The 27,834-nt window shown below is 38.3% G+C and overlaps 1 protein-coding gene across 1 annotated transcript; it reads left to right on the top strand.

Moving 5' to 3' along the window:
* The first annotated feature begins 530 nt into the window (after positions 1-530).
* LOC128662299 (tumor necrosis factor ligand superfamily member 14) lies at positions 531-27,391 on the top strand. Its single transcript, XM_053716105.1, has 4 exons — positions 531-752; positions 1,547-1,589; positions 19,394-19,435; positions 25,593-27,391. Exons 1-4 carry the CDS (start codon positions 531-533, stop codon positions 26,012-26,014), a joined length of 729 nt encoding a protein of 242 aa, XP_053572080.1. The 3' UTR covers positions 26,015-27,391.
* Positions 27,392-27,834: the final 443 nt, after the last annotated feature.

Here is a 27,834-nt window from a genome sequence, read left to right as displayed (position 1 = left end):
AGAATAGAAACAGCAGAATACTGACATAACATATATTTATTTAATTTCGGGAACTATTAATTGAATTTCCTGTTATTTATAGATTGCATTAAAAAATGTTTTTATAATAGTTATATAGTAATATAGGTCAGAAAAAAGAACCAAGATTATCATGTTAAAGAAGGAAAAATGAAACTATTTCCAATTGTGTTTCAAAGGGGAAAAATCATTCTTGACTCCAAATATGTCTCAGTGGATCAACAATTTGCTATATTGTCAAAACTAACTGTGCTATAGATATCTGACTGCATTTTTATTCATTAGTTCCTGCTTACTTGACTGCTGTGTTGGCAGAGTTTGTATGTATGTCAGGTGTATACAGTATGTGTCTATATTTATGTACGTGCATGTTGTGTGACTCTGATTCTGCTGCTTTCCCTTCTTGTGGTATCAGAGCTGTGTTTAACATCTTTTTCACATTTCCTCCTTTGAGATATAATTGTGCATGTTATCCCCCTCCCCCTGTGACTTAAACTCTAGTTAGTCATTAAATGGACACGTATGTAAGGCCCCCGATGTCTGTGTTTACTGTGGATGGACATATTGATCCTGTCCCTCATCCTTTACCAGTGAGGAAGAAGACAATTTTCAGTGGACACTGGGTTATTCGGCTGGTCCTACTGATGCTGACCTTGTTGGCATTGTGCGGAGCAGCCACTGAAATCTACATTCTGAGAAAGATACAGACCAAGCTAGAGGCTACACAGGAAATGGTAAGAAACTCACACCATTGTGCAAGGCTTTGTAAATACAATATTACAGCTATACTTTGACTGATCTGTTAAAATCATATCACTTTATTGCAGTATAAAATCAAGGACCCACAGAAATTGTTTCAATTAACGGTTTGTGCGAGTGGATTTTTAAGGGAATGAATAGGAAGTACAAGTATCTTTTGGAGTAATAGATGATCTGTATATGAGGGTATTAAAGCCCACCATTGGTCTGGGTGAAAAGACTTTGCACAAATTAAACTTTTCATATGCTAAGGAGGTGAAAGTGTTTATATATCTGTGTCCGGCTAGCCACTGCAGATTTCTAGTCAAGGTTTTGTTTTTAAAAGTGAGGTGTAGTCAATTTGTTTGCTTGCTCCTCCTTAAAGGGATTTAGGATATCGGTTCCCATTGCAATTGAATAGTTTTTCCTTTGTAAAAAAATGTTTACACTTTTTGGCTTCCTTTTCTATGGCATTCCACCCATAAGCAAAGCAGCGGTATAAATTAGTTAAAGTGAGATTGCATTAAAACAAATATATATGCTCTATGTGAATACATACCGAGTCAGGACTCAAGACAATCTTGTTAATTATCTCATTTATTCAAATGAAGCAGATTTATTAAGAGCTTTTCTTGGTAATTAATATTCATGAGTGGATATGAACTGGATATTTTTTTCACATGGTAGAGTCTTTGAATTATTAGTGAAACTAGGTTATTATTTTACTCTACATTGAGAATGACTGCATATGATGTGTCATTTTTGTCACTCAGATTTGTGTCTTTTGCAGGTTAATGAAAAATTTGGTGCACAGAAAATGACTCATAAACAGGGTAAGAGGTGAAACAAATATTTAACATATTGAGCTGGACTCTATGAATGTGTATATCTCTTTGTAACTAAAGACACATGTTGATAAATCTATAATTATAAGTCTACTCAAGATACAGTGTTGTGGCATGGCCCACAAAAATACAGTCAGAAAATTATAGCATAAAAGTTATAAAGTGACTGCTCCTGCATAATTTTCATTGCATTTCAGGTACCAAATAATCTGAGCTCAATGTTTGTTGATCATAGTACAGTGATCCCATGAGTTAATCAATTTTCATTACTGTGTTAGCACTTAATCATGCTTTTTAATAGTGGCACAATTTTTCTAGCACTCTCACAATCAGAACACTACTATTCAGTGACAATGCACAATTTGCATATAACTAAGTTATAGATTCTGATAGGGGAAACTAGATGTGGACTGCACCTCACTCACAAGGTCCACAGAAAGCCAAAATTCTCATCTGCGGTTGCCATGTTCCTAGTTCAGAAGAAGATTGCCTGGTATTTTGGGGCTAGACGGTCCACTATAAATGGGATCAGACTGAAATACTTCAGGAAATGTATCCTCTGTGAAAAGCACAATTGGGGTAAAGGAGTCTGCTCCCCGACGATGACCAATCAAAGAATAAGTTACTGAGCCATTGTTTCTTCTGGTTGAGCACTTCTCTTTCTGTGGATATGTTTATTATGACCCTGACGCAAGTCCCCCTAAGGGTGATGGGGAAACAAAGATGTAGACTCTATGCCCAATGTGCCTAGAGGGATATGGCTGCAGCTCCCTGATTACACTCACAGAAGACCGAAACAATCATCTTGGGGTGTCATGTCCCTTGTTTAGAGGATGATTATCTGGCATTTTGGTGCTGGACCATCCTTTATCACCTTGATATACTTCAGGAAGGTTCTTGTGAAATGCACAAATAGGCTAAAATAGGCTGCTCGCAAATGGTGACCTGCCAATGAACAAGCTACTAAGCCATTGTTTGTTCCTGGTTAAGCGATTTTCTTTCTCTGTATACCCTTCCTACAAAGCCCCATGCAAGCCAAAAGACCCCCTCTAGCAACCAATGAACCCCTGACACCCAGGAAACAGCTCTGTTAAACCCCCTTTAAAATGGTTTGACTCAGTTCTGACAATAGGCTCTCCTTCCACAATCCTGATTGGTTACAATTTTAACTGGTCAGAAATGTCTAATACATTATAAATAGAAGGGAACATCAGATCTCATGAAAATTGCAAATAATTGCAACAAGATTGAGAGTTTGCCATTAAACGCACAAATTTGCCAAAGCGAAGCTTGAGGTTTTCAGTCTGACATCTCTTTAAAGGCCATTCAACAAGTGATCAGGATTATGGTTTATTTTCAATACAGAGCTGTGAATTCTATAAAAAGTAGGAGGCCTGATAGTTAGTAATCCAATGTATTTAATCAGGGTCTAGAAAGACAAGCAATGTAAATCTCATACAAAGAGGCCCATTTATCAAGCTCCAAATGGAGCTTGAGGGCCCGTGTTTCTGGCGAATCTTCTAAAGGCCGCTGCTCCATAACCTGTCCGCCTGCTCTGATGAGGCGGACAGAGATCGCCACAATTCAACCCGATCGAGTACGATCGGGTCGATTGAAACCCCCCTGCTGGCGGCCAATTGGCCACATGTCTGCAGGGGGTGGTGTTGCACCTGCAGCTCACAAGAGCTGCTGGTGCAATGCTGAATACAGAGAGCGTATTGCTCTTCACATTAAGCAAGGTCTATCGGACCTGATCCGCACTGTCGGTTCAGGTCCGACAGACCTTTGATAAATAGGCCTCAAACAGTCTATACATAGTAAATGTACCTACAAGTCTCTAATTGCTTTTAAATGCTTATAGTAAGTGTTTAAATGTTTTATTTACACTTAGTGCTTTTGGCGTAATTAAAATTATATATGATGCAAGCCAAACAATGGCCAATATGGAATCCATTGGATTAACTACTATGATAATGTGTTGTGTGTACTTTTGTTTGATATGCCAATTGCTATCTGTGGGATAGGAAATCTATTGCTACCCATAATTATAAATTGGGGTCTTTGGGACAACGACCCCACACCTGAATTTTACACATTACATTTTGAGTTTTGCTTTTAATCACAAGCTTAAAGGGACACTAAAATCAAAATTTAAATTTCATGATTTAAGTGCAATTTAAAAAATTAAACTTGACTTCTATTAACAAAAAATTACTTAAATTATCAAAATGTTCACAATATTTTTGCATGCACATTTTCTGAGGCACCAGCTCCTACTGAGTATATACATACAGTATATGTGTCTTATAATCGGCTGATACTGGAAGCAGGAAAAATGTTAATGTATTGTTTTTTTATCATGCATTTGTTGGTCATGTAATTAATAGGCTATTTGTATATCCTGGTTAGTTAAACAGATTCCTATTATAAATACTACTCATGTACATTATGACCTTCCCTTTTCAGCCACCCAGGAGACAGGCAACCTTTTCAGGATCAGATCACCCTTACACTTTAGTCTCTTTGGGAGGAAGTGTTGTAGCAAAGATATTTTCTGCCTGGTAATGCCTACATTACTAAAGCTTAGACATCAGCAAAGGATCAGATAAGCACTGTAGCTACACAACATGTACTAGAAAGTCTCACAATGTTGGAATGTAAAAATACTGATGTTGCATATGGCTCCCAAATGAAAGTTAGAGAAAGTTTGCAAGGCAGAAGACTGAATAAAATGGCTAAAACTTCACTTTTTAATTTGTACAAGTTAAAAGTACATCACAAAGCGTGTACCAAGTGCAGCAGCAGTCTAACGCATTTCGACTCCGGTCTATGAGTAAGGCAGTGAGCCGAAATGCGTAAGATCACTGCTGCACTTGGTACAAGCTTTGTGATGTACTGTTAACTTGTACAAATAAAAGTGAAGTTTTAGCCATTTTATTCAGTCTCCTGCCTCTCACACTCTTGCTATCTTTTCCTGGTGTCTAAGGATTTGGAATTCCTTACAGTGGTTTGCAGTAAGACATATACAGAGGAGGAGGAGTCTTTTTCATGGAGGTTAGAGCAGCAAAAGAGGGAAAACGCAGAGCAATGGGAAAAAAAACCAGTGACTTCTGACTTTTGCAGAGCCATCTTCAGATTCAATGTCATGTGCACTGTAAGTTTATGCAGTAACAGACCATGACTTTTTTGCTACTGTTCATAGTCACATGGTTAGTATATTAGCCATTCCCACTGTGAGTCTTGGATTGCTCCCGCACTTAGCACTGTAGTGGGGATGTTGTTTTCTTTGATTGATCCCAAATGAAAGTACCTACTGTATATGTTGTAGGTAGGTCTTTGCAATGTCAACATAGACACCATAATATCAAAAAAGTGTGTCTAAAGTGCAAATTAGTGACTAAGATTCACTGTTGAGGGCTGCCAAGTTCATGTCACACAATGTAATAGAATAGCAATGCTGCATCACTGGATTACCAGGAAGTCGTGATTGAAGATGCCTCTAGACAGCTACCTATTTTGCTCGATGATAAATCCATCCATGAGAACAACTATGTTCTTCTTCTTCCTGTTTATTCTTTCTGCATTCTGCTATATCTATGTTTTCCTCACCTGACCTATTAACCTAGTTACATTTCCTTTTTAATCTTGCTAAGCTCTTCATTTTATAATGAGAACATGATCTACATAGAGTGTATTTCAAATGGTCTAAAATAATATTTGATTTGATTTTGTGTTTCTTGTTTCTTTCACCCTATGCTATATCCTGGCTAATTCCTCCCCATATTTGTTTTTGTTTAACTCCACTCCCCATTTACCCTCTCTGCATCCTATTGATTCTTCTACACATTGTTTGTTTCAATAAACACCACTATTTGTTTTACCTGTGTTTATTTACTCCTTATCCCTCTTATTATCATCAATATATATTTTAATGACAGATAAGAACCAAAAAGCAAGTCTAGCCTGCCCATAATTCTTTCTGAAGTATAAACTTAATTAGTTCTGTGATAGCCTTAAAGGGACATTATACACTCATTTTTTCGTTGCATAAATGTTTTGTAGATGATCTATTTATATAGCCCATAAAGTTTTTTTTTTTAGTTTTTTTTTTTATTTAAAAAGAACTTTATTTTGGTTAAATAGACATACAATGTATAGATAAAATGTGAACATCATACATCAAAGTTGATACAATACAATGCTATATCACATATATCCATTAAAAAAAAACTGTAAGAAAGGCTTAAGGCTAGTTCTTGTACATTCACTTAGAAGCTTGAAAACACCTTTTAAATTTGCTATACGTCTTAATTGATCCCCTTTTTCAAACTATGTGGACCACTCTTGGATCCATAACGGATAAACATAAACAGTATTGGGTATATATAAAGTGGTGGTGGTGGGGGGGGACTGGGAATAAGGGAGGCAGGCCGTTAATGTACAACTTTTGCAATGTAGTGAGATATATAGGGCAATTATGTTATTACTCAAAATTGGGCTTGTAATTGCTAGAACTGAATCATATGTATGCGGGACCTGGAATTGTTATAGGGGAAGTGTAAATTATGGGAAATATATGAGTTAGTAGAAGGTAGACATGAGGATACTATGCAGGGTCAGAGGTTAGTGAGCTGCGTTCATGGTGTACATTCTAAAGCTTGTGCGATTATATGTAAGTGCTTTCTTAAGTGTTTATACTAAATCTTTACTTAAGATACACAGCTCGATTCTTAACACACAAAAAAGAGAGCATAGTTAACCTGTTAGTACATGGAAATAGGTAATGCCCTATGATGTGCTCAATAGCCTATTACTGTTCCTTTGGGGGAGAGATAAATATATCAACATGAACATCAACTTCAACTATGTGCTCAGCCCTGAGCTGATATAGCCTGTCCGCTTATAATATATTTCAACAATCGTGGAGGGGAAACAAACGAGTAGGCAGCTACAGTCTTAACATGCAATCTCTGCCAGCGGACGCCAACTGCTACATACTGTCTGAAAAGGGGCCTCCACACATTACCCCTTACCTGATCTCGGCAGACGTCTTACACTGTGCGGGCAATGTGTGATCCCACCTGGATCAAAAAACTGTCTCCGCTTTCCACTCTCACCCAGTAGGGCCAATGTGGGATCAACAGTCCATCCGGTTATTCTCCCTGGCATCTCCGGTATTTTCCGAGGTGATGATTTTCCAGGAGACTTCCATAGGGATAGTGCTGCAGTGTTACCCAGGGATAAAGCTGCGATGCCTTGTCGTGTCTTGTCTCTTCCCCTGTGGGTTGCTATGCGCCTCTCCGGTAGCTGGTATCTTAACGCCTGTGTTTGTAGAGACACCTCGGACTGAACCTCATAGCCCCCACACAGATCTGCGCCTTTAGCGAGTTTGAATAATAGTGATTCAGGAGAGTAGGGCATATAGTCACACTCCTCTCTGCTGCTGTCCAAGAGGATTCTTTGTGCTGTCGGTGAATCATCCTGAGGCTGTTTGGCGCCCTGCAAATTATGTTGCGCCATAGCAGCGGGATTCTGTGTAATGAATATGTCGGTTGAACTTGCCGGTACATGCTGAATCAGAAAGTCATAGGGAGCTTTATCAATTAGCCTCTGCATGAGAAGTTCCAATTTTATAAAATGTTCGTCGTATTGCAGTGAGCCCTTTTCTCTCGCCATGATCAAAAGGCCAAGTGTCCCCAGGATATTTCTATATCAGGCAGATTTTTGTAGTTTCGTAGCCTGCTCTCCACTTACTAGGGTGGTTGAAGAAATTGCAGTAAGCCAGTTCAGGCCGGCAGCACTGTAGCCCCGTTTCTTCTCGGGGGGGGGGAGGTGTATGCCTAGGAGTGAGCCGCCGCTCTAGGCCTCAATTTTCCGATCTGAGTCCCCAGATTCATGTATACAAGCAAGAATTGAAATATAGGTCCACGACTTATTCAGTCGTGGAATCGTTGTATAATATATGTGTGATCTTGCTGTTAAGGTGTAGTAATCGGCAGATTATCATACAATCAGCCAGAGCCTACAGAAAATGCATCCTGTCTCAGACGCTGCACGGACACGCCCCCCGTTTTTTTTTTTTTTTAAATGTATAGTTTTGCTTATTTTTAAATAATATTGCTCTGATTTTCAGACTCCTAACCAAGCCCCAAAGTTTTATGTGAATACCGTCAGCTACCTACGCCAGCTTGCTCCTGTTTGTGTAAAGGGTCTTTTCATATGCAAAAGAAGGGGGAGGGGGGAAGTGTCTTATTTCCCACTTGCAGTGGGCTTTCCAACTACCTTTTCAACAGAGATAAACTGACAGCTTCTAAGCACGGTTTTAAACAGTTTTATATTGGATTTTTATATTAGTATCTGTGCATCTTATTCTTTATAGTAATGTCTATTACAAGCAGTTAAATGAAAATTAGTCTATACTGTCCCTTTAAGCATATTATCCCAGACACTCTTAAATTTCCTTACAATCTTTGGTTTTCCTACTTTTATTGAAGGTCTGTTCTATGAATTGCCCATCTTCACTGTAAAGAAGTGCTTCCTCAGATCCTATTAGCTACCACTTGAGGTCACAACCCCTAGTACTGGTGTTGCTGTTTTTATGCAAAATGCTTTATTAAACCTTTAAAAGGATACGCAACACAAACTTTTTCTTTCCTGATTCATATAGAGCAAAGAGTTTTAAACAACTGTTAATTTACTTCTATTATAAAATTGTATTCATTCTCTTTTGTGGAAAAGCATGGAGTGCATGTGTCTGGAGCACTTTATGGCAGCCATTTTGCAAGAATGTCATCCATTTGCAAGAGCACAGAATGGCAGCACTATTTCCTTCTATGTAGTGCTTCAGAAACCTACCCAGGTATCTCTTCAACAAAGAATGCAATGGCAATACCATGGGAACAAAGCAAATGTGATAATAGAAGTATTTACTTTTTTTTAATTGTATGCCCGGTCTGAATCACAAAATAATTTTTTTTTGGTTTCATATCCCTTTAAAGGACTTTCTATCATATCACCTCTTTACCTTCTCTCTGCTATAAATATTAAGGTCTGTGTATGTAAGTTGTATCTCTTAGACAATGGGGCCGATTTATCAAAGCTTCAACTGATAATTCACTGGAAGTCCACGTCAAATTTGATGCAAATTTGATCCACCGTAGTAAACAAAGCGTCAAGATCATCAAATGTCAAAATGTGTGACTTAATATACATTCCCACGATATCAATCCGACGCAGATCGATGATTGTGTTATTCAAGCGGAATGCTGATCTTCCGCCGTCACATTCGACTCCATTTGACCCTCTTGCCAATTTATCAAACATTCAACAGATAGACTTGTATCAATTTTTTTTTTTTTTTTTTTTTTTTTTAAGTTTCAAATTTTTATTGGTAAAGATTTCTCAATTACAACAATGACATAGTAAATGATTTGGAGCACGCAGGCTCCTACAGAAAGTATGAACAGAAAAATTGGAACACTAAAAATATGTCAGATTAGAATGTGTTCATAAAATGAAAAAATGAACGAAATATAGCTCAGATGAGGTGGGTTAGCTGGGGTGGGGGGAGGGACTGGGGAGAGAGGGAAGGAAGAATTGTTGTTAGAGGCAGAGATTTAGTTCATATGCGGAGGGTACATGGAGAGGGTTGCCTAGTGTGTGTTTACTCTAGTGTTCGGGGCCCAAGTAATGGTGTGGTTAGATTGCCAGTCTGCCCACACTAGTTCAAATAGGTCTGAATTATTTAGAGAGTAAAAGATAGGTTTCTCCATATTGTAGATGTATGCCATATAGTTTAGGATGCATGACCATTTTGGGGGTGTCTCGGTTTTCCATGCCTTGGCTATTGTCGCTTTAGTAGCTGTTAGCAAATAGATTGCTAGGTATGCTTGGTGTTTAGGTAATTTAGTAATGCCTATGCGTAAGAGGGCATTAGAAGGAGTTATAGGAAGTGTTATGCCTAATCTCCCTAGCGTACGGAAGCAGGTACTCCATAAGGGTTTTAACTTGGGGCATTCCCACCATATGTGTAGAGAGTCTCCTTTTTTGCCGCAATTACGCCAGCATAGGGGAGAGGCAGAGACAAACATTTTGTTAAGTCTCGCAGGGGTAAGGTACCAGTTCGTTAAGAGTTTGTAATAGGTTTCGAAGAGTGTGACACAGTGTAGTGCTTTTTTAGTGAGGGAAATTACATGTTGCCATACTTGTGGGGGCAGAGTCAGGTTCAGAACTGATTCCCATGTGAGTAAGTGAGGAAGTTTATTCTCAGGGTCTGTGTTTCCTATTAAGGTGTAATGCATTGATAATGGTCTGTGTAGTTTGTTACCTTGTTGCCAAGTCGTTTCCCAGAGTGTACGGGGTCGGTGCAACTCAGGTTGAAATCCCCAACTAATAAGAAAGCTCTTTAGTCTTGTGTATTCATATGTCATGTACCTGGGTAAGTTGGAGCCAGCCTTTATTTCTGAGAGTGTCATGAAGCGCGGGGTTGGTGAAGTAACCCAAATGTCAGCCACTGTTTGTATTCCAATTCTTGTCCAGCCATAAGGATGAGAGTCAGGTAAGCCTCGTAGGAGACCCGTCAAGGGAGTAATAGGTGAGGGATGTGGGGCGATGTGTGGATAGTGTCTTAGCTTATCCCACATGGCGAGGCATTCTCGTATTATGTTGTTGCTAATGTCTGTGGTACGTCTTAGGTGGGCAGGAATCCAAATTAAGTCGGGTAAAAATATGTGGTTTGGGAGGGAGGCTTGTTCTATGGTTTTCCATTTACTAGGGGAGTCTTTCGCACCCCATTGCGAGATGTGAGTGAGCATGGCTCCTTCGTAATACCTAGTTATTGATGGGGAGGCTATACCTCCTCTACTAAGGGGGCTTTGAAGGATTTTATGCGCCACTCTGGGGGGTTTGTGTTGCCATATATATTTTGTAAATTCACTCTGAAATTGGTGAAGGAGATATCCCGGGATACGGAGAGGTAGACATCTAAATAAATAAGTCATTTTAGGTAGAAAAGACATCTTAAGGGCTGTTAACCTACCTATCCATGAGATGTAAGTGTAGTCCCATTTGTCTTTCAGGGTACGCAGTTCGGCTAAAAGGGGCAGATAGTTGTCTTTGATCATCTGAGGGATATTGTTCGATATCTTAACACCTAAATGGGAGATGAAGTTATTAACGCAGTGTACTCTATATTGGACCCTGAGGGTGTCAACTGTGTTCTGTGGAATTCCCCAGGTAAAGATTTCTGTTTTATCTAGGTTTAATTTGTAGAGTGACATGTCTCCAAAGGAGTCTAAGATTTCTATCAGTCTCGGGAATGAGGAATGGGGGGTCTGATGAGAATATTGTGATGTCGTCAGCAAAGAGTGCAATTTTGTGAATAGTGCCATGTAGGCGGATGCCATCAATTTTTTTATCTTGTCTGATTTGTTCTGCTAATGGCTCGATTGCCAGGGCAAAATGAAGAGGTGAGAGTGGACACCCTTGTCTGGTGCCATTAGATATTGGGAAGGGGGGTGAGGCGAAGCCTAGGCCTCTAACTACTGCTGTGGGAGTGGAGTAAAGAGCCTGTATCGCTTTGATAATTTGATTTGGGAAACCAAAGATTTTAAGGGCTTCCCATAAGTAGGACCATCTAACGCGGTCAAAAGCCTTCTCTGCATCTAATGAGATTACAGAGAATGGCCTATTTAGTCTGGTGGATTCAGTGCAGATGTTTAAGAGACGTCTAGTATTGTCTGGTCCCTCGCGATGAGGGATAAATCCTACTTGGTCTAAGTTTATGAGTTTCGGGAGTAATTTAGAGATGCGTGTAGCAAATAATTTAGCATAAATTTTAATATCTAAATTAATCAGGGATATTGGCCTGTAATTGGAGCATAAAGATGGGTCTTTTTGGGGCTTAGGAATAGTAATCACCGTTGCTTCCAAGAATTCCTGACTAAACCTACCCTGTTCTCTAGCGTGGTTAAAAAATCTTAAGAGTAGTGGGGTTAGCTCGTTTGTGTATGTTTTGTAGAAGGCTGCTGAGTAGCCATCTGGGCCCGGAGTTTTGAAAGGTTTTAGATGCGTTATTACGTGTTTGATTTCCTTAGAGGTGAAGGGGGATGAGAGTGTTTCTTGGTCGTCAGGCGACAATGAGGGGAGATTTAAGCTGCGAAGGAAGGAGCAAATCTTATCGACAGGAGTTAGTTTGTCACTTGCATTTTTTTCTAAATTGTATAGGTTTGAGTAGAATTTCTCAAAACAAGTACCAATGTCTAAGGGTTTGCGGTATGTCTGGTTCTCAAATTGGATCTGGTGAATTCTTGAGGTACTCGCCCTGTTTTTAAGTTTATTTGCTAGTAGTGTATCTGCTTTGTTACTCTTATGGTAAGTAATCTGTTTCAGTTTAAATAAGTTAGCTTGGGTGCGTTTTAGCTCTAGTTGGTTAATATGGTTTTTAATCTGTATAATTTGAGCTGTGGTTTCATCTGAGGGTGTACTTCTATTTAGGAGTTCTAGTCGACGCAATTCAATATGAGATTTAGAAAGGGGTAGGCCAGATAGTTTTTTAAGATGAGCTTGTTTTTTAATTATGAGACCTCTAAAGGTGGCCTTTGCCGCACCCCATAGTGTGTCGTCTCTGACCTGATTATTATCATTAGTTTGGCAGTAGAAGGTTATGTCTTTTCTCAAGGTTTCCTTAAATGCAGCATCCTGTAGGATGTCATGCGGAAGGCGCCATGAAGGCCTCACATTATGTCGTTCCGTTGAGCGGAGAGTTACTGAAACTAGGTCATGGTCAGACCATGGGCATAGGGAGATGTTAGAATGTTTGACTTGGTCAAGGGTTTCTGCTGAGCAAAAAACATAGTCGACTCTGGAGTATGTTTTATGAGGGAATGAGAAGTGAGTGTAGTCTCTATCCCTAGCATGAAGTGAACGCCATACATCGAAGTAGCAGAAGTGGGTAATAATTTGTCTGAACTTTTGGGAGAGTTGAGCAGGAGGGGTGGCATGTTTTGTCCGGGCAGTTCTTTTTCTGTCTAGTGCTGGGTCCCAAGTCATGTTGAAGTCCCCCGCTAGTAAGACTCTGCCTATTTTTATCCGGTCAACTGTGTGTAGGATCCGTTTAAGGTATCTAGGCTGATGTGAGTTAGGTAGATAGATAGAGACTAAGGTGTGATCAGTATGGTCTAGCTTACATGTTAGAATGAGAAATCTAGATTGCGGGTCTTTTAGAACTTGGATTGGTTCATAAGCTATTCTTTTGTGGATTAAAATTGCCGTGCCTCTGGCTTTTTTTGAAAAAGAGGTGTATTCGAGGACAGTGTAATCTTTAGATATTGTGTAAGGAGGGTTGTCTAATGACCAATGTGTCTCCTGAAGGAATGCTACATCAGGGTTATGGAATTTGAGTGATCTAGCTAAAAGGCTACGCTTATGTGGGGAGTTTAGGCCTCTTACATTATGAGTTAGTATTTTGAGGGGGGGCATAGGGAGGTATGGGGAGTAGGTCAGGTCTTTTAATAATAAGAGTTAGTGTAGGTGGGGAGGGTAGGGGGAGGGGAATAGACAACAGATAGAGTGAGGGAAAGTTAGCGAAAATAGTTCGCTATGGTGGAGCCCTAGTGTGGGCTGCCTGTGGGGGGGAGAGAAGTAAACAGAAACAGGGGTCTTTGGGATGGACCCTGCTCCGCAGTAATCATTGTAAATTAACTTGCTATTACATATGCGCAATTCTTAAATTAAGACAACAACATTAAAATAACAATCAAACACATAACTTAATTGTACTATCTAATAGTAAACTTTTTAAACTTTAACTCAATCTCAGTTATGATCTGTTGGAGACAGGTCAAACTTCCAGGTTAAATGAAGTCTAGGTAAGTTCCGTTAAAGGCTACCAGACGTGTTTTTACGGTGGGTTAGTTTTAGGCTTCTTAGCTCTTTGCTCTCTAATAGACCATTCGGGAGTCGAAGCTCTCAGCTTTGGGTAGGTTGGCTGTAATGGTGGAGGTTGTTCCTGGTGTAGGCCCCATGTGGCCAAGAGAGCCATACCTTGAGGTATGGAGTTGATTGTGTGGCTCTGGTTATTTCTGGTGACCACTAGGTTTGTAGGATGACCCCACCTGTACTTAATATTAGCCTTCCTGAGTGTCAGAGTAATTTGTTGAAAGGTTTTACGGTACTGTAGTGTATGAGTTGAAAGGTCAGGCAGGAGTTGAACATCCTTGAATTTTTCTGGCATAGGCGGTCTTTTGAAGGCTGCTTGCATAAGTTTGTCTTTATATATGTAGCTGTGAAAGCAGACAATTACATCTCTTGGTTTGTCGGCGGGAGCAAGTCGTGATCTTAAAGCTCTATGGGCTCTTTCCATTGTATCAGTGTGTCCATCTGGGGTGCCCACGAGTACTGTAAACAGCTCCTTTAGGTAGGGTTGGAGATGGGTATTCTCTACAGTTTCTGGGATGCCCCGAAACCGGATATTATTTCTGCGAGATCTGTCTTCAATGTCTGCCATTTTAAATTCAAGTTGAGTCATCTGATCTGCTAGGGTTTCAGAGTAAGTGAGCAGGTTTGATTGATCTACTGCTAGATCATCCTGTTTCCGTTCAAGTGCTTCAACCCTTTCTCCAATCTCTGAAATTTCCTTTTTCAGTTCCGCAGAGGACCGTTGAATTTCCTGGGTGATAGAGCGTGTTTGACTGGCCAACATATGTTGTAGAGTAGCCTTAGTAATGTAGTGATGTGATGGCGCTTCTGAGCGCCCACTGGAATGAGATTCAGCATCGATCGACTCAGGGTCGCTCATCTCCTCGTTGGTGACAGGGTTAGATTCCTTTCCTGATTGAGTAAAATGATCATAAACAGTCTTCTGAGTGTTAGTGGAGGGTTTCCCCTGTCGTCTGGGCCCATGGGGCATTGTGTTAAGACTGTTAGGTATATCTGTAAGTTAAAAATTAACACCAACCTTCTATTATAGAGAACTCTTAAAACAATCTGAAAAGTATAAAACACCGTATAGTAAAGTTTACTAGATCTGATATGTATTGCTAGACTGCGGAGCAGGGGTCAATAACACCTTCTATATTTATGACATTTTGTTACAGCATCACATAATAGGTAGAAATTGAACCTTTCGGTCCCAACACACAAATTCAAGTAAGTGAGTCACTGGCACCCCAGGGAGTGATGGGATACGACTATGTAGAAGGGAAAAAGGAGAAGGGAAGTGACCAGCCCAGACTGGCTGGACCGGAAAGGGAGAGGTGCCAGAGAGAATTAACAGACAGTGTAACTCAGCGGAATACTGAGTAGGGGTGGATAAGATACCCTGCTATTAAGTCCTTAAGTTGTTAATTCAGGAGTGTAGGTGTAGATGGTGTTCTTCAGGATATAAGATTTCAGAAGGTGTGTTTCAGTAGGGGAAGTGCAATGTGGGAAGACCAGGCTATGTGTAGTGAGTGTGTTTGCTGCAACGTGTCAGTGTGTGTGTGGCTAGGGGAGCGTGTCAATATTTGTGTCTATGTGTATGCACCCCGGGGGGTAAGTGTTGGTTTAACTACTTGGTAGCTTTAGGTAAATATATATGTTAGGTTAGGTCACGAGAACCTTTAGTAAAAGACCAGTACTTTTTAGCCCAACTGTCAGCGCATCATATAAATGAAAAGTTACACCAGTACTTATTGTGATACACTTAAAAACCTGTGGGAAAAAGGTGTATGATTAAGGCAGCAATATAAAATCACACTCCACCTCAGGCTGTGAACCTGAGGACAATGAAGCTGTCGCAGCAGCTGGCATAAATAAAAAAGAGATTAATATGAAAATGTCTCAATAGCAGGGGGTGTGAAAAATCTCACTACACAAGAAGATAATAAGGTTGTGTTAAATAACAAAGGGTACGCTGCGTACACTTCGCTGCAAAATGTGGCTGTAGTGCCCAGTTCTCAGGATCTAGGGTATGAGTATGTCTCAATCACTTGGGCCCCAGTTAGGGAGGTAAAGCAAGTTAAGAAGTCCTTTCTAGTGCTGAAGACACTTAATCTACTGTGTATAGTCTCTGCAGGGTTTGTTGAAGGTCCCAGGCAGGATGGGGTCAGTGATCAGTCCCAGTGAGTTGGGGCTGCTTCTCCGGCTGGGGTATATCCTATATGTGTGGTCCAAATAATTTAAATGGTTCTGAGATGTTGGTCTCCTATTGTGGCTTATTCCTACTAACTGTGCTGCAGAGGTATAATTAAGTTCTCCTCTTAATATCCAGTTAAGTAGGGGAGTGAGGAGGTTATATCTGTGAAGGCCTGAGTGTCAGTTTATGCAGGGCTCAAAAGTTAACGGTGTGCTGTTTATTTCCCTGGGACTGAGATTGCTGAATAAAAAGTCAGTTAGCCTGACAGGTTCTTACCCGGTTCTGGGAGCTGTAGATCTAGATGAACTGCACTTCAACCGAATGCCGTCTCAGGTCTGGGGTAGAAGGAAGAGGCCTCTTATCACCAATGGCCATATAGGCCACAGCTGCTCAGTATAGGGCCCCTAGTATTCTCAGTGATCAAGGCCTCAGAACGCCTTGTTCGTTTGGCAAGCCGAGCTGCCCCCAAGGCAGGGCTGCTGCAGATATATTATGCTTCTTAGACAGAGGGTGTGCAGCGATCTTTATTACACAGTGATCTTTATGGAGTGTAGTAACCAAGTGGGCCTATAAACTATCCATATAATGTGTTGCTGGAATCAGCTTTACCGTTGTTCACAGTGTCAGGGGATAGCCCCTAGCCCCTCTTTGAGTTCATCCGGGGATCAAATATGACCAGTAGAGAAAGTTATAGCAGAGTGTTAGAGCGAGCTTACCCACTCGTCAGATGCCTCTGATGCAAGTTGTCAGGCTACCTTGTCTGTCTAGGTAGGCCTGTTAAAGATGGCGGCCGTTCGCGCCACAGCTGTGTTTGCACAGTTCAGGGCCCGATGTCGACCAGGAGAGTACCGGCGGGTACCCAGAGCCACCGCCGTCCTTCAAAGCAGCCTCTGTGTCCCCTATGTGACGAACCAGCCGATAATATGCATAGGTAATCTGGGCACCGTTGTTTTCAAAGGCCGGGCACTTCTGTTCCGGAACAGTCCCACGGAGGCCTGTCTGTCAAACGCAGAGCAGCGTTTTGTCCTTGGCTTTGTAAGCAACTCCGGAGCGGATCCCCGCCCCTCCGGAGTGCGTTTAGTACAGTGGGAGGCCGGAGGGCAAATAATTTCCAGAAGCTGGGCGTCTCGGCCTATCTCTCACCTCCTCTTCCTTGCTGGCTGTGGGTTCAGGTATAGCTGAAAATCACACTGTGAGGGAGAAATCCCCAAATAGAGTGTGTCCACACCTTGACCACTTCACGTTAGGTAGTTAGGGATAAGCTGGGTCACATAAAGTATATAAAAAATAAGTTTAAAGAAGTGTATAGTGGAGAGCTAATGACTAACACGTCCGCTCAGTTCGACAGCTGGCTCCGCCCCCCCCGACTTGTATCAATTTTGACGCAGCGTACCTATCGTTCAAATCGCCACCCTTAAGGTCGCGAATGCCATAGAAATCAATGGGAGTCTGAAAACACAGAAAGGTCATGTTCGATGCTGCAAGAGAATGAAGCCTATTAGATAATAAAATTAAATTAGAAACTTTATTAAAATTGTATACTCTTTTCGAAGACCAACAATATTATTTCTCCAAATTTGGCGCAAAGTATTGCTCCAAATTTGGTGCACTAGTAGATATAGAGATAAAAATGAAATACATAACATAATATAGCTAACTTGCACCATGTTTAAGGCATGTAATACAAGTCCCACTATCCACTTCGCACCAAATTTGATGCAATACTTTTCGCACCAAATTTTCACACAATACTCAAAAATAACCCACAAACTAGTGAAATTTCCCACCACTTTTGATTGGGAAATGCATAATCACACTATTTATAACATCAGCCAATCTGATTTAAATATACATTTTCTACTATCACTATCGAATCAAATTGCTGTATACTTGTGTCATTGATCACTCATCATAACTTGTAAGTGCTATTTGTTACATTGTGTATTATACTTTGAAAGTATGTATATGTGAAATTAGTATTAAAGTTAAACATTGATGATGACATTAGGACACACAGTGTAATATTTTAGACAATGATTTTAAAATTCGAATGATGTTTGATTCAATATAGTCAAATTGATAGCGCAAAGGGATAGTCTACATAACATTAAAGTGTCATGAATCAGATACAGCAGAAATTAAAATCATCTCTTTACTGTCGTGCTATTTTCAATGTTTTTCTTCCTTCTATTGAATTTCATTTTCATTAAGAAATGTAATTTTATATGCCAGCCCATTTTTTTTTACACCTGTGTAGGGGTGGTGTTTAAAACTACACTGCAATCAAGAGGGGTTATACAGGTGCAGAGGAAAAACTGGCCCAGCTCTTAAAATATCCATTGATTGCAAATAAATACATATGATACCCTGATTATATGCTATATTCGCAATTATTCCTGCTCAGAATAATAATACATTTACATTATATACATATAGTGGTATAAATAAACACAGAGATATGAAAGACAACATTGTTTAGAACAAAAAAAGGAATTTAGAGACATGTAAATATGTTTGCAAACGATTTCTGACATGCACACACACACACATATATATATATATAAGTATGTGCAAAGATATATGTACAAATTCAAGCATTAATAATCATTTAAAAAAAAAAAAAAAAACAAACATGAGATAGGCATATCATGATTTCTAGAAATACAAATACACATAAATTTATGTGAAAATATCATATATCAGTTTTTGGTATAACAAATACATAGAAAATAACCTTCTATGCGATATTATTGTTTGTTCAGGTATAAATATAACTATTTATTGGACATTAACAGATGAAAAAAAAGTTTAGCTTTAGAGAAATGTGCTTGTTCATGGACAGTAATAAAATGGTATAAATAAAGTTGGAAAAAACAGAATATCTGTGACATTGATGACTCTTATTTATCAACAGTCCGATGCTCATCGCTCCGTATTTGTCTGCCAAGTATTGTGATTCCAGCAAATGCGTAGAGATTGACGCAATGATAAATAGGCCAAATGGTCTACAAAACTGTGCACAGCATGCATAATAGACCCTAATTAGTTATCTAAAAAGCAGCACAAAGACTTCACTTTTTTTTTTTCAAGTCACCTGAAAGAATAATTGGATTTTTGAATGGCAAATGCATAATTATTTTCTTTTCCAGCCACTATAAGCGCTTTCACCAGCTATGGGCTAGATTATAAGTGTAATGCTAACTGTTGTGCACAAGCGATATTGGGTTTTGATTGACTTTTTTGCTCACAACAGAAATAACAAGCTTAATACGTGTTGAAGGTAAATGTGCTCGCTTAAACGGGATTGTATTTAATGCGTTGCTTGTAAAATATGCTAAATATATATTTTAAATAATTGTTATTAATTTTTTTAATAGTTTATATTTAATATTTCAATAATGCGCATTGCAGATAGCACTCCTTCATGTGTGCTAACCTGGCTGCGTTAGTCCTAAATTGCAAACCTCAATGTGCCTTACGCATATTTTACATTTCTATGTTCTACACATATTATTATTAAATATGTTTCTATATATATCTGATAGTACACATTACTTTACCCTTTGTTATGGTTCTTAAATATGCTTTTATGTTCTTTAGGGCAAATATATCACAATAATCCCTAAGAAACTGTTATATATCTATTAAAATATCTCTAATTTTTGTATTTGTTTTCTAGGCAAGAGAAACAATCAGCCTCCACCATCTGCTCATGTTACTGGTATGTATAATATAAAAGTTTGTCAAAGACTAGGAGTAGTAAGAAAGGGTTTATACTTGTCTTGGGCTTTGAGCAGGTAGATTCAATCTAGAGCAACAAAAAAAACCTTTCCAAGATTTGAGTGGGCACTAAGTACTGGTATTAGATAGTAAGAAGTAGTAAGGGACAATTTATACAAGGGTCTGGTTGTAGACGATAAGAAGTTATAAGGGGCATTTTATACAAGGGTTGGTTTGTAGACGATAAAAAGTAGAAAGGGGCAATTTATATTAGGGTTTGGTTGTAGACGATAAGAAGTAGTAAGGGGCAATTTATACTAGGGTTTGGTTGTAGATGATAAGAAGTAGTAAGGATCAATTTATACCAGGGTTGGGTTGTTGATGATAAGAAGTAGTAAGGGGCAATTTATACTAGGGTATGGTTGTAGATAATAATAAGTAGTAAGGGGCAATTTATACTAGGGTATGGTTGTAGACGATAAGAAGTAGTAAGGGGCAGTAAGTAAGAAGTAGTAAGGGGCAATTTATAATTTAGGGTTAGGCTGTAGACAATAAGAAGTAGTAAGGGGCAATTTATACCAGGCTTGGGTTGTAGATGATAAGAAGTAGTAAGGGGCAATTTATACTAGGGTTTGGTTGTAGACGATAAGCAGCAGTAAGGGGCAATTTATACCAGGGTTGGGTTGTAGACAATAAAAGTAGTAAGGGGCAATTTATACAAGGGTTTGAGTGTAAATGATAAGAAGTAGTAAGGGGCATGCAATTTATACCAGGGTTTGGTTGTAGACGATAAGAAGTAGTAAGGGGCAATTTATACTAGGGTTTGGTTGTAGACAATAAGCAGCAGTAAGGGGCAATTTATACCAGGGTTGGGTTGTATACGATAAAAGTAGTAAGGGGCTTTTGGGTTTGGTTGTAAATGATAAGAAGTAGTAAGGGGCATGCAATTTATACCAGGGTTTGGTTGTAGACGATAAGAAGTAGTAAGGGGCAATTTATACTAGGGGTTGGTTGTAGATGATAAGAAGTAGTAAGGGACAATTTATACTAGGGTTTGGTTGTAGATGATAAGAAGTAGTAAGGGGCAATTTATAGTAGGGTTTGGTTGAAGATGATAAGAAGTAGCAAGGGGCAATTTATACTAGGGTTTGGTTGTAGATGAAAATAAGTAGTAAGGAACAGGTTGTAACAGGATGTAATAGATAAGAAGTAGTAAGGGGTATGCTATGCTAATACTCGTCTTTGGGGGTAGAAGATAAGGATTATTAAGGGCAAGGAGCATTTTAAACAAGTGGGTTATTCAATTAAAAGGCTAATGTGATAGATCACAGGATGTAGTAAAGAGTTTCTTATACCTTTTACTTATACCATTAATAATATTGGGTGGTACAATTTAGGAAGTAGTAAGGAGATTTTAAAACCATTGCTAGGTTGTGTTGGTACAATACAAAGTAGCACAAAGCTTGTTGTACCATTCCTTGGCTTTGGTTGCAGTTATCATCTAGTAGAAAGTAATTAAGCTTGTTCTTCAATTACTAGATTGTGGTACTAGATGATAGGATGTAGTGAGGAGCATGTTATTTCACTACTAGGCTTTGGTAGTAGATGCTACTCGTATGGTGTTGGTTATATTCTTATTAGGTTTCTAGGAGGCATATTTTTCTGTGCAGGCATATTAAGGGAAAAAACATTAGTCTTATTATACCACTGGTGGATTGGAAAAAATATCTATTAACATTGGTGGATTTGGGGAGAATAGCTATCAATCAGATCCTGATTATTGCTTAACCCCTTAAATGCTGATGATGACACATTGCCTTCCTCCAGAAAAAATCCCAGAGAGGAGGGTGACAATGTGTCCTCATCCAGGGGGGTCCGCCTTCTAGTCAAGATATTCCTGGCACTGCAAGTGGTGAAGTAAATAAACTGCAGTTTGCTTTCTGATCACCATCTGGGGGCTTGAAAACCAGTAACATCACCACATGGGGTGTCTTTCCATAACAGGCAATCAGGCACCCCCTGCTGAATATCCTGGTTGTGAGTTGGGGGGAGGGTTTTAAAAGTACATATTTTAGCCCCCAGACTATATACAGTGATGACAAGAGACCCCTCATTTGAATTGGAAGTCTCTTAGCATGCGGGTTATTATTATTAAAAAAGGTGGTCACCTGCCCCACTAGAAAACAGGAGATTTTTTTGTGGTGGGGATGAGGGCTATAATAAACCTCTCTAACTTACCTTCTGATTTAATTAGAGGGTTATGAGACCACTCATGTAAAAGAGGAAATTTCCCTCTTTTAAATAAGAGGTCACACTCCCATTAGTTCTCAGGTGAACAGAGTGGTAATGGTGATCATCTGGCCTAAGTGCATGCCTGTGCAGTGCTTTAAGAGCCATAAAACATAGAGGGACATGAGATCTCAGTTTGGAAAAACGGGACCTGTCCCTTTCCCCTAAAGATAGAATACATAATATACACACATAATAGCGCTCCACTTGTAATATATCTCTATATCAATAATACAATTATATGTATTAGTTTATTTTGAGGTAAATAGATTTTTTGATCTCAGTGTTTCTCATTGTATGGAATCAGTGATGTTATCTTCTTCATCCAACCACTTCACAACTTTACTGGCAGTCATAATCTCTTCTAATATATCTTTTTTATCTTGCAATAGATGACTGACTTAGAAATCAGCCCTCCAAAATTTCTATGTCTTTATAACCTCTTCTTTCTCCAGTCCTTTATCTTTTACTTTTACTCATCAATTTATTTTAAAACAACCTCATTTTCAGAAACTTTTGTTATCACACACTTTCCTGACCACTAAACCACAAACTCTGCAAACACATTACACAATACAAGAGCATTCTGCTAAACAATATTATAAGAAAGACTGCTATAAGAATTAATTTACTGCAGGAATTTACAACTTTAACCTGTTTAATTTTATATTACCCATAATGCTAAGCAAATGACTCTACTATTATACTTACTATATTGTTCATGGTTATAATTCAGCCGTAACATCTCAAAATGTATATTAAGCTGCAATTTAATTTATGAAGAAGACTAAGGAACCGATGATCAAAAACTCACCGGCATGCAGGGAAATCATGCAGCATCTTTAGTGGGGGGGGGGGGTTTAGCATTACATTTATTTCAAGTGTCTCTCCTTCAAATTCAGAACCCAACACAGTGAGATAAATATCTCTCAAGCCTTAAATTTGTTTGAGGAACATCAAGTTACTGAAGAGATATATTAGATAATCTTGTCAGTACAGAAAGCTTTAAAGAATTGGACCCTAAATCTTCTTCTATCCTAGAATTGGACCTAAATCTTCTTAGAATATGAAGGCTCTGTAAGGTCTTTGTTTATTAAAAGGGATATGGAAGCCAGCTTTAAGCTTTTGTGATTCAGATAAAAGGGCCGATTTATCAAAGTCTGCCGGACATGATAAGCTGTAGCGTATCATGTCCACCAGACATCGCTGAATGCTGACAGCATACGCTGTCGTCATTTAACATTGCACAAGCAGTTCTAGTGAACCGCTTGTGCAATGCCGCCCCCTGCAGATTCACCGCTAGCAGGGGGTGTCACTCGGGCAGATTGATTGATGTCCGCAGCCTCAGAGGCGGCGGTCCAGTTAAGGAGCAGTGGTCTTAAGACTGCTGCTTCATAACTGCTGTTTACAGCGAGCCTAAGGGCTTGCGCGGGAAGAGGGGCATCAGGGACCCTTTATAAATTGGTCCCAAAGAGTACAATTCTAAAAACATTCCAAATTATGTTATTATCAAATTAGATTAATGTACCCTAGTGAGCATGTAAGTACTGTATGTATTTGTATTTGAATCAATATTTATAGCAATGCTATCCATATAGCGTCACAAAACCTGCACACTCTTGAGCATTTTTTGGTATGCTCTCATTAAAAGGAATCAAAATTTAGCAGAGAGAAATAAGTACATTTGAAAAGGTAAATAAATAGGAAAGATTGTATTTAATTGTATACTGTTTCTTAAAGGGACACTAAACATTAAATACATTTCTTGCACCTCCCTCTAATTATGGGTGCCACCATTATGGAACCTAGGTTACACTGCAGGTATGTAATGGTCAGCACTGGAATGCAATGAAAGACAGATTTTAACATGGTGGCACCAATGACTAGAGGGGGGAGAATAACCTCAATAATATGCTTATAAAGGGCCAGATAACAAGTGGAGCGCAAATGTTTGCGCCTGAGCAATAAGGGGTTTATCACAGGGTGTTGCGCTCTTCGGGCTTACCGCTGGTATTACAAGTTAAAAGTAAACACAATTGCTTGAGCGTAATCTTGATTTACGCTAGAATGATTACCATGACTTCAGAGCTCTGGTTAACTGTTTTGTGAAACATAACGGTTGCACAAAGCACATCAAACATACATTTCAAAGTATAATTACACTCATAACACTATCTATTAAAAAAAAAAGTAAAAATATATTACATACAAACGTTATAAAGGCTCCCAGTTATGAGATCTCAGGTGTTAAAAAAAAAAAAAAGTCAGGCAAATGGCTTTAACTTTGAGATACATACATATACATCTTTTAAGATAGATATATTTGTATATATTTATATATGTGTACATATGTATATATGTATTTATATGTGAATATATGTATTTACAGACGTATATATGTATTTAAACACATAAATACATATGCATACATTTTTATATATATATATATATATATATATATATATATATATATATATATATATATATATATATATATATATATATATATATATATGTGTGCATTGGAACCCTTTGCAGCTAAGTAGATGAAAACATGTAAAAGCATATTTATGCAATATTCATATTTATAAAAGTGCTATAATGTTTATTTACTGTAAATATTTCACATTCCAATGTTCTTCACATAGCAGAATATGTTATTTGTATTTCTAAATAGATACTCCTATATATATATATATATATATATATATATACCTATATATAATCATATATACAATATATATAAATATATATATATATATATATATATATATATATATATATATATATATACTGTATATATATAGGTATAGATATATATTTTACCAAAAAAGCATCAAATAAATGTGGAAATATGTATTTATGAATAAATATAACATATTCTGTTATTTGAAGAACATTAGAATGTGAAATATTCATATTTTCATGTCGGGAGCGGAAGTGTTAATTTGTGTTCCACTTGTAATCTGGCCCAAACTGTATTTAGGGCTAGATTACAAGTGGAGCACTAAATGATTGCGTGCCCGCAAATGGGCAAATTTTACCTTTTGCTGGTGCGGAATACTTAACCAGCCATTACAAGTGGCTGGTTATTGCTACAGAGAGCTGGAGGTAGCAATAAGTGCTCAGAAAATTAACCAGAGATCCGATCTCTGGTTAATTTTCTAATAGTGCCCCAAATGCCCTCAAAATAGAATGCATTATAATTTTTGGGGTCTAAAGTTGGTGGAAGTGGGATGCTAGAAAAAAAACGGCTTAGAAAAGTGCCTTTACATTGCAGTCTATGGGAACTGTGTGTTCCCAATAAATTAATATGTATATACATATATAAATATATATTTATGTGTTTGTGTGTGTATATACACATATTTACACATAAATATATATGAATATCAGCATATACATATATATTTATATTTGCTGGCCATCGCTGCGGGGAACCCCCTTTGCTGCGCGAGGTTCTAAAGCCATCTCTGACGGCATCAGAACGAGGCTCCCATTGGAGCCTTTGTAAGCGCGCTCTCATGAGCGCAATGCTGTTAACTTGTAATACCAGTGCACATTAGCATGCAATGGTATTACAAAGTAGAGCGCTTATATCGCTTTCTTGCAAGCGATATTTAGCGCTCCACTTGTAATCTGGCCCTTAGTGTTTATTGTCCCTCTAATTCAAAAAGTTTTATTTTGCCTTGCATATCATATTAAACATCAATGAAATGTGTTTACACATATTGCACAAAATAATATGCAATTTCTGAATTCCCTATTCTGTTATATAAACGTATAGACAATTTCAGTGAATGTTTACTATTCATTATGTACATTTCTCACAGTAACCCACATTTTTTCACCTTTCCTTCTAATTACAGGTACAGAGATCACAGGGTTATACCCAGAGAAACCTCTTCAGTGGGAGTCCCATTTTGGCCTCTCATTCCTCCACCAAGTAGAATACCTGGATGGATCTATACTCTGCAATAAAACTGGACTATATTTTGTATACTCCAAACTGCAGCTGGGTTATTCAAACTGTTCATTAAAAAGTCAATCCTTGTTCTACTCTCATCAGGTCTATAAGAAAAATGTGAACATCAAGGAGGAAACAATACTTATGGAAAACAAAATGAAATTCTGTGATAACAATAGGAACTCTTTATGGAGAGGCTCAAGCTTCCTAGGGGGTAACATTGAGATCCAGCAGGGAGATGAGGTGTATGTCAGGATGTCTCAGAAACAGCTCATACGTGTAAAAGACGGTACCCTAACTTTTTTTGGACTCTTTATGATCTAAAGAGGTTGCATGATCAACCAAAAATATAGAAGTGTATTATTTCCTTTTATTGAGCATAGCCTATCCCTAAATATACTAGTTCATTAAACTATCAATTTTATGAAAGGATCCATAGATCTAGAAGCCTACTATTTCCATAAAATTTAATCTAGAGAAATAAGCAAAAAGAAAACCTCCAGAACTCAAATTAAGTAATATGAAAATGGGAAGCATTCAATGAAATGGGAGAAAATTATTTCTAGGTAGCCATGCCTACAAATAGGAAAATAACCTACTTCCAATGGAAGAAATACAAAGATATGAACTGCTTTCAATGACAGAAGTATTTCCAAAGATAAGAGCCTTCCAAATCAACTTAATGTGACTCATTTCAAATCAAAAGCTATTCAAAGTCATTAGAAGAACTGTGCATACAACTTTCACTGGATTTTCAATTTGAATCCAGTTTTAATCCCTACAGAAAACTCATGATAACCTTTTATCACTTATTTTTCAAAGTGTCTTCATGGTGTATTAAATGGAAATGTAATGCTCTATTAGAGAATTGTATTACTGTGCTACTGCTTCATGTGTCTATGTGTTTAACTCCTGCAAAGTGGTTAAACACATTGTTAAATTCAGTTTCAGTAGAGCAATGCACTACTGGGAGTTAGCTGAACACATCTGGTGAGACAGCAGTGACAAGAGGCGTGTGTGTATATCCACCAACCACCATCCAGCACCCAGTAGGGACCCTTAGCCTATCTAGGTATGCTTTTCAAAAGAGGATACCAAGAGAACAAAGTAAAGTTGATGATATAACTAAGTTGAAAAGTATCTTAAATTTGCATGCTCTATCTGAACCATGAAAGTTTATTTATTTTTACTTTTTAATGAAGCAGCTTTGTCCTCTTAAAAATCATTTTTGCATATTGATTACTCCAACTTTTTTTACTTTTTGTGCTTAATTAATTTTTATTCAAATGAGCACAATGATTTCCTGATTCATTATGATAATGAATAAAAATATAGGTCAAACCTAATTTTTACACTATTAAACTAGTAAACCAGGGCTTGACAAACCCAGGAGCCACTGGCTCTTAACCTTTTGGGTTAATCTTCATGGATCTATATACAACTACCACTGTCTGGCTCTTAAACATATGTCTGGCTCCTAAATATTCTTACTGGCTCCTAAATTGTAAACAGATTTGTTGACCCCTGTAGTAAACAACTTTAAAAAAAAATCATCAGAATTGTCATTTATAGTTGCGATAAAGAGTTTACATATTTAAAAATGTTAAATTATAAAATTACTCAACATTATCAAATGCCCTATGTATTCATTATGAGTTTAATTAATCATTTTCATTAAATATATATTTTAAGTATTTAAAAGCGTTTATTAATATTGCCTCTGTATATTACTGTCTGTCTGCCCAAACCTTTGGTATATTTTGTTTTAAACATTTTAAGGATTATCCAATGAAAGACTTACCAATCATGCTGTTTCAGCCTTTTGTGCACATGCGATTGCGTAATTCTCCACACCTGGGTTTCCTCTTGTGTTTAATATGCGCATGCAAATGTGACTTAGAATCAAACATTTAAAGAAAGAGATTGCTACACACTATGAGGCCCATTTATCAAGCTCTGTATGTAGTGGGTGGGCCCAAGTTTCTGGCGAGTCTGAAGACTGCTGCTCCATAACACTGTCCTCCTGCTCTAAGCAGGCGGACAGGAATCGCCAGAATTCAACCCGATTGAGTACGATCGGGTTGATTGACACCCCCCTGCTGGCAGCTCTTGTGATCTGCTGGTGCAATGCTGAATACGGAGAG

This window comes from Bombina bombina, chromosome 6, assembly GCF_027579735.1.
Source record: "Bombina bombina isolate aBomBom1 chromosome 6, aBomBom1.pri, whole genome shotgun sequence".
Classification (NCBI taxonomy): Eukaryota; Metazoa; Chordata; class Amphibia; order Anura; family Bombinatoridae; genus Bombina; species Bombina bombina.
This window is presented reverse-complemented; position numbering and strand designations above follow the sequence as displayed.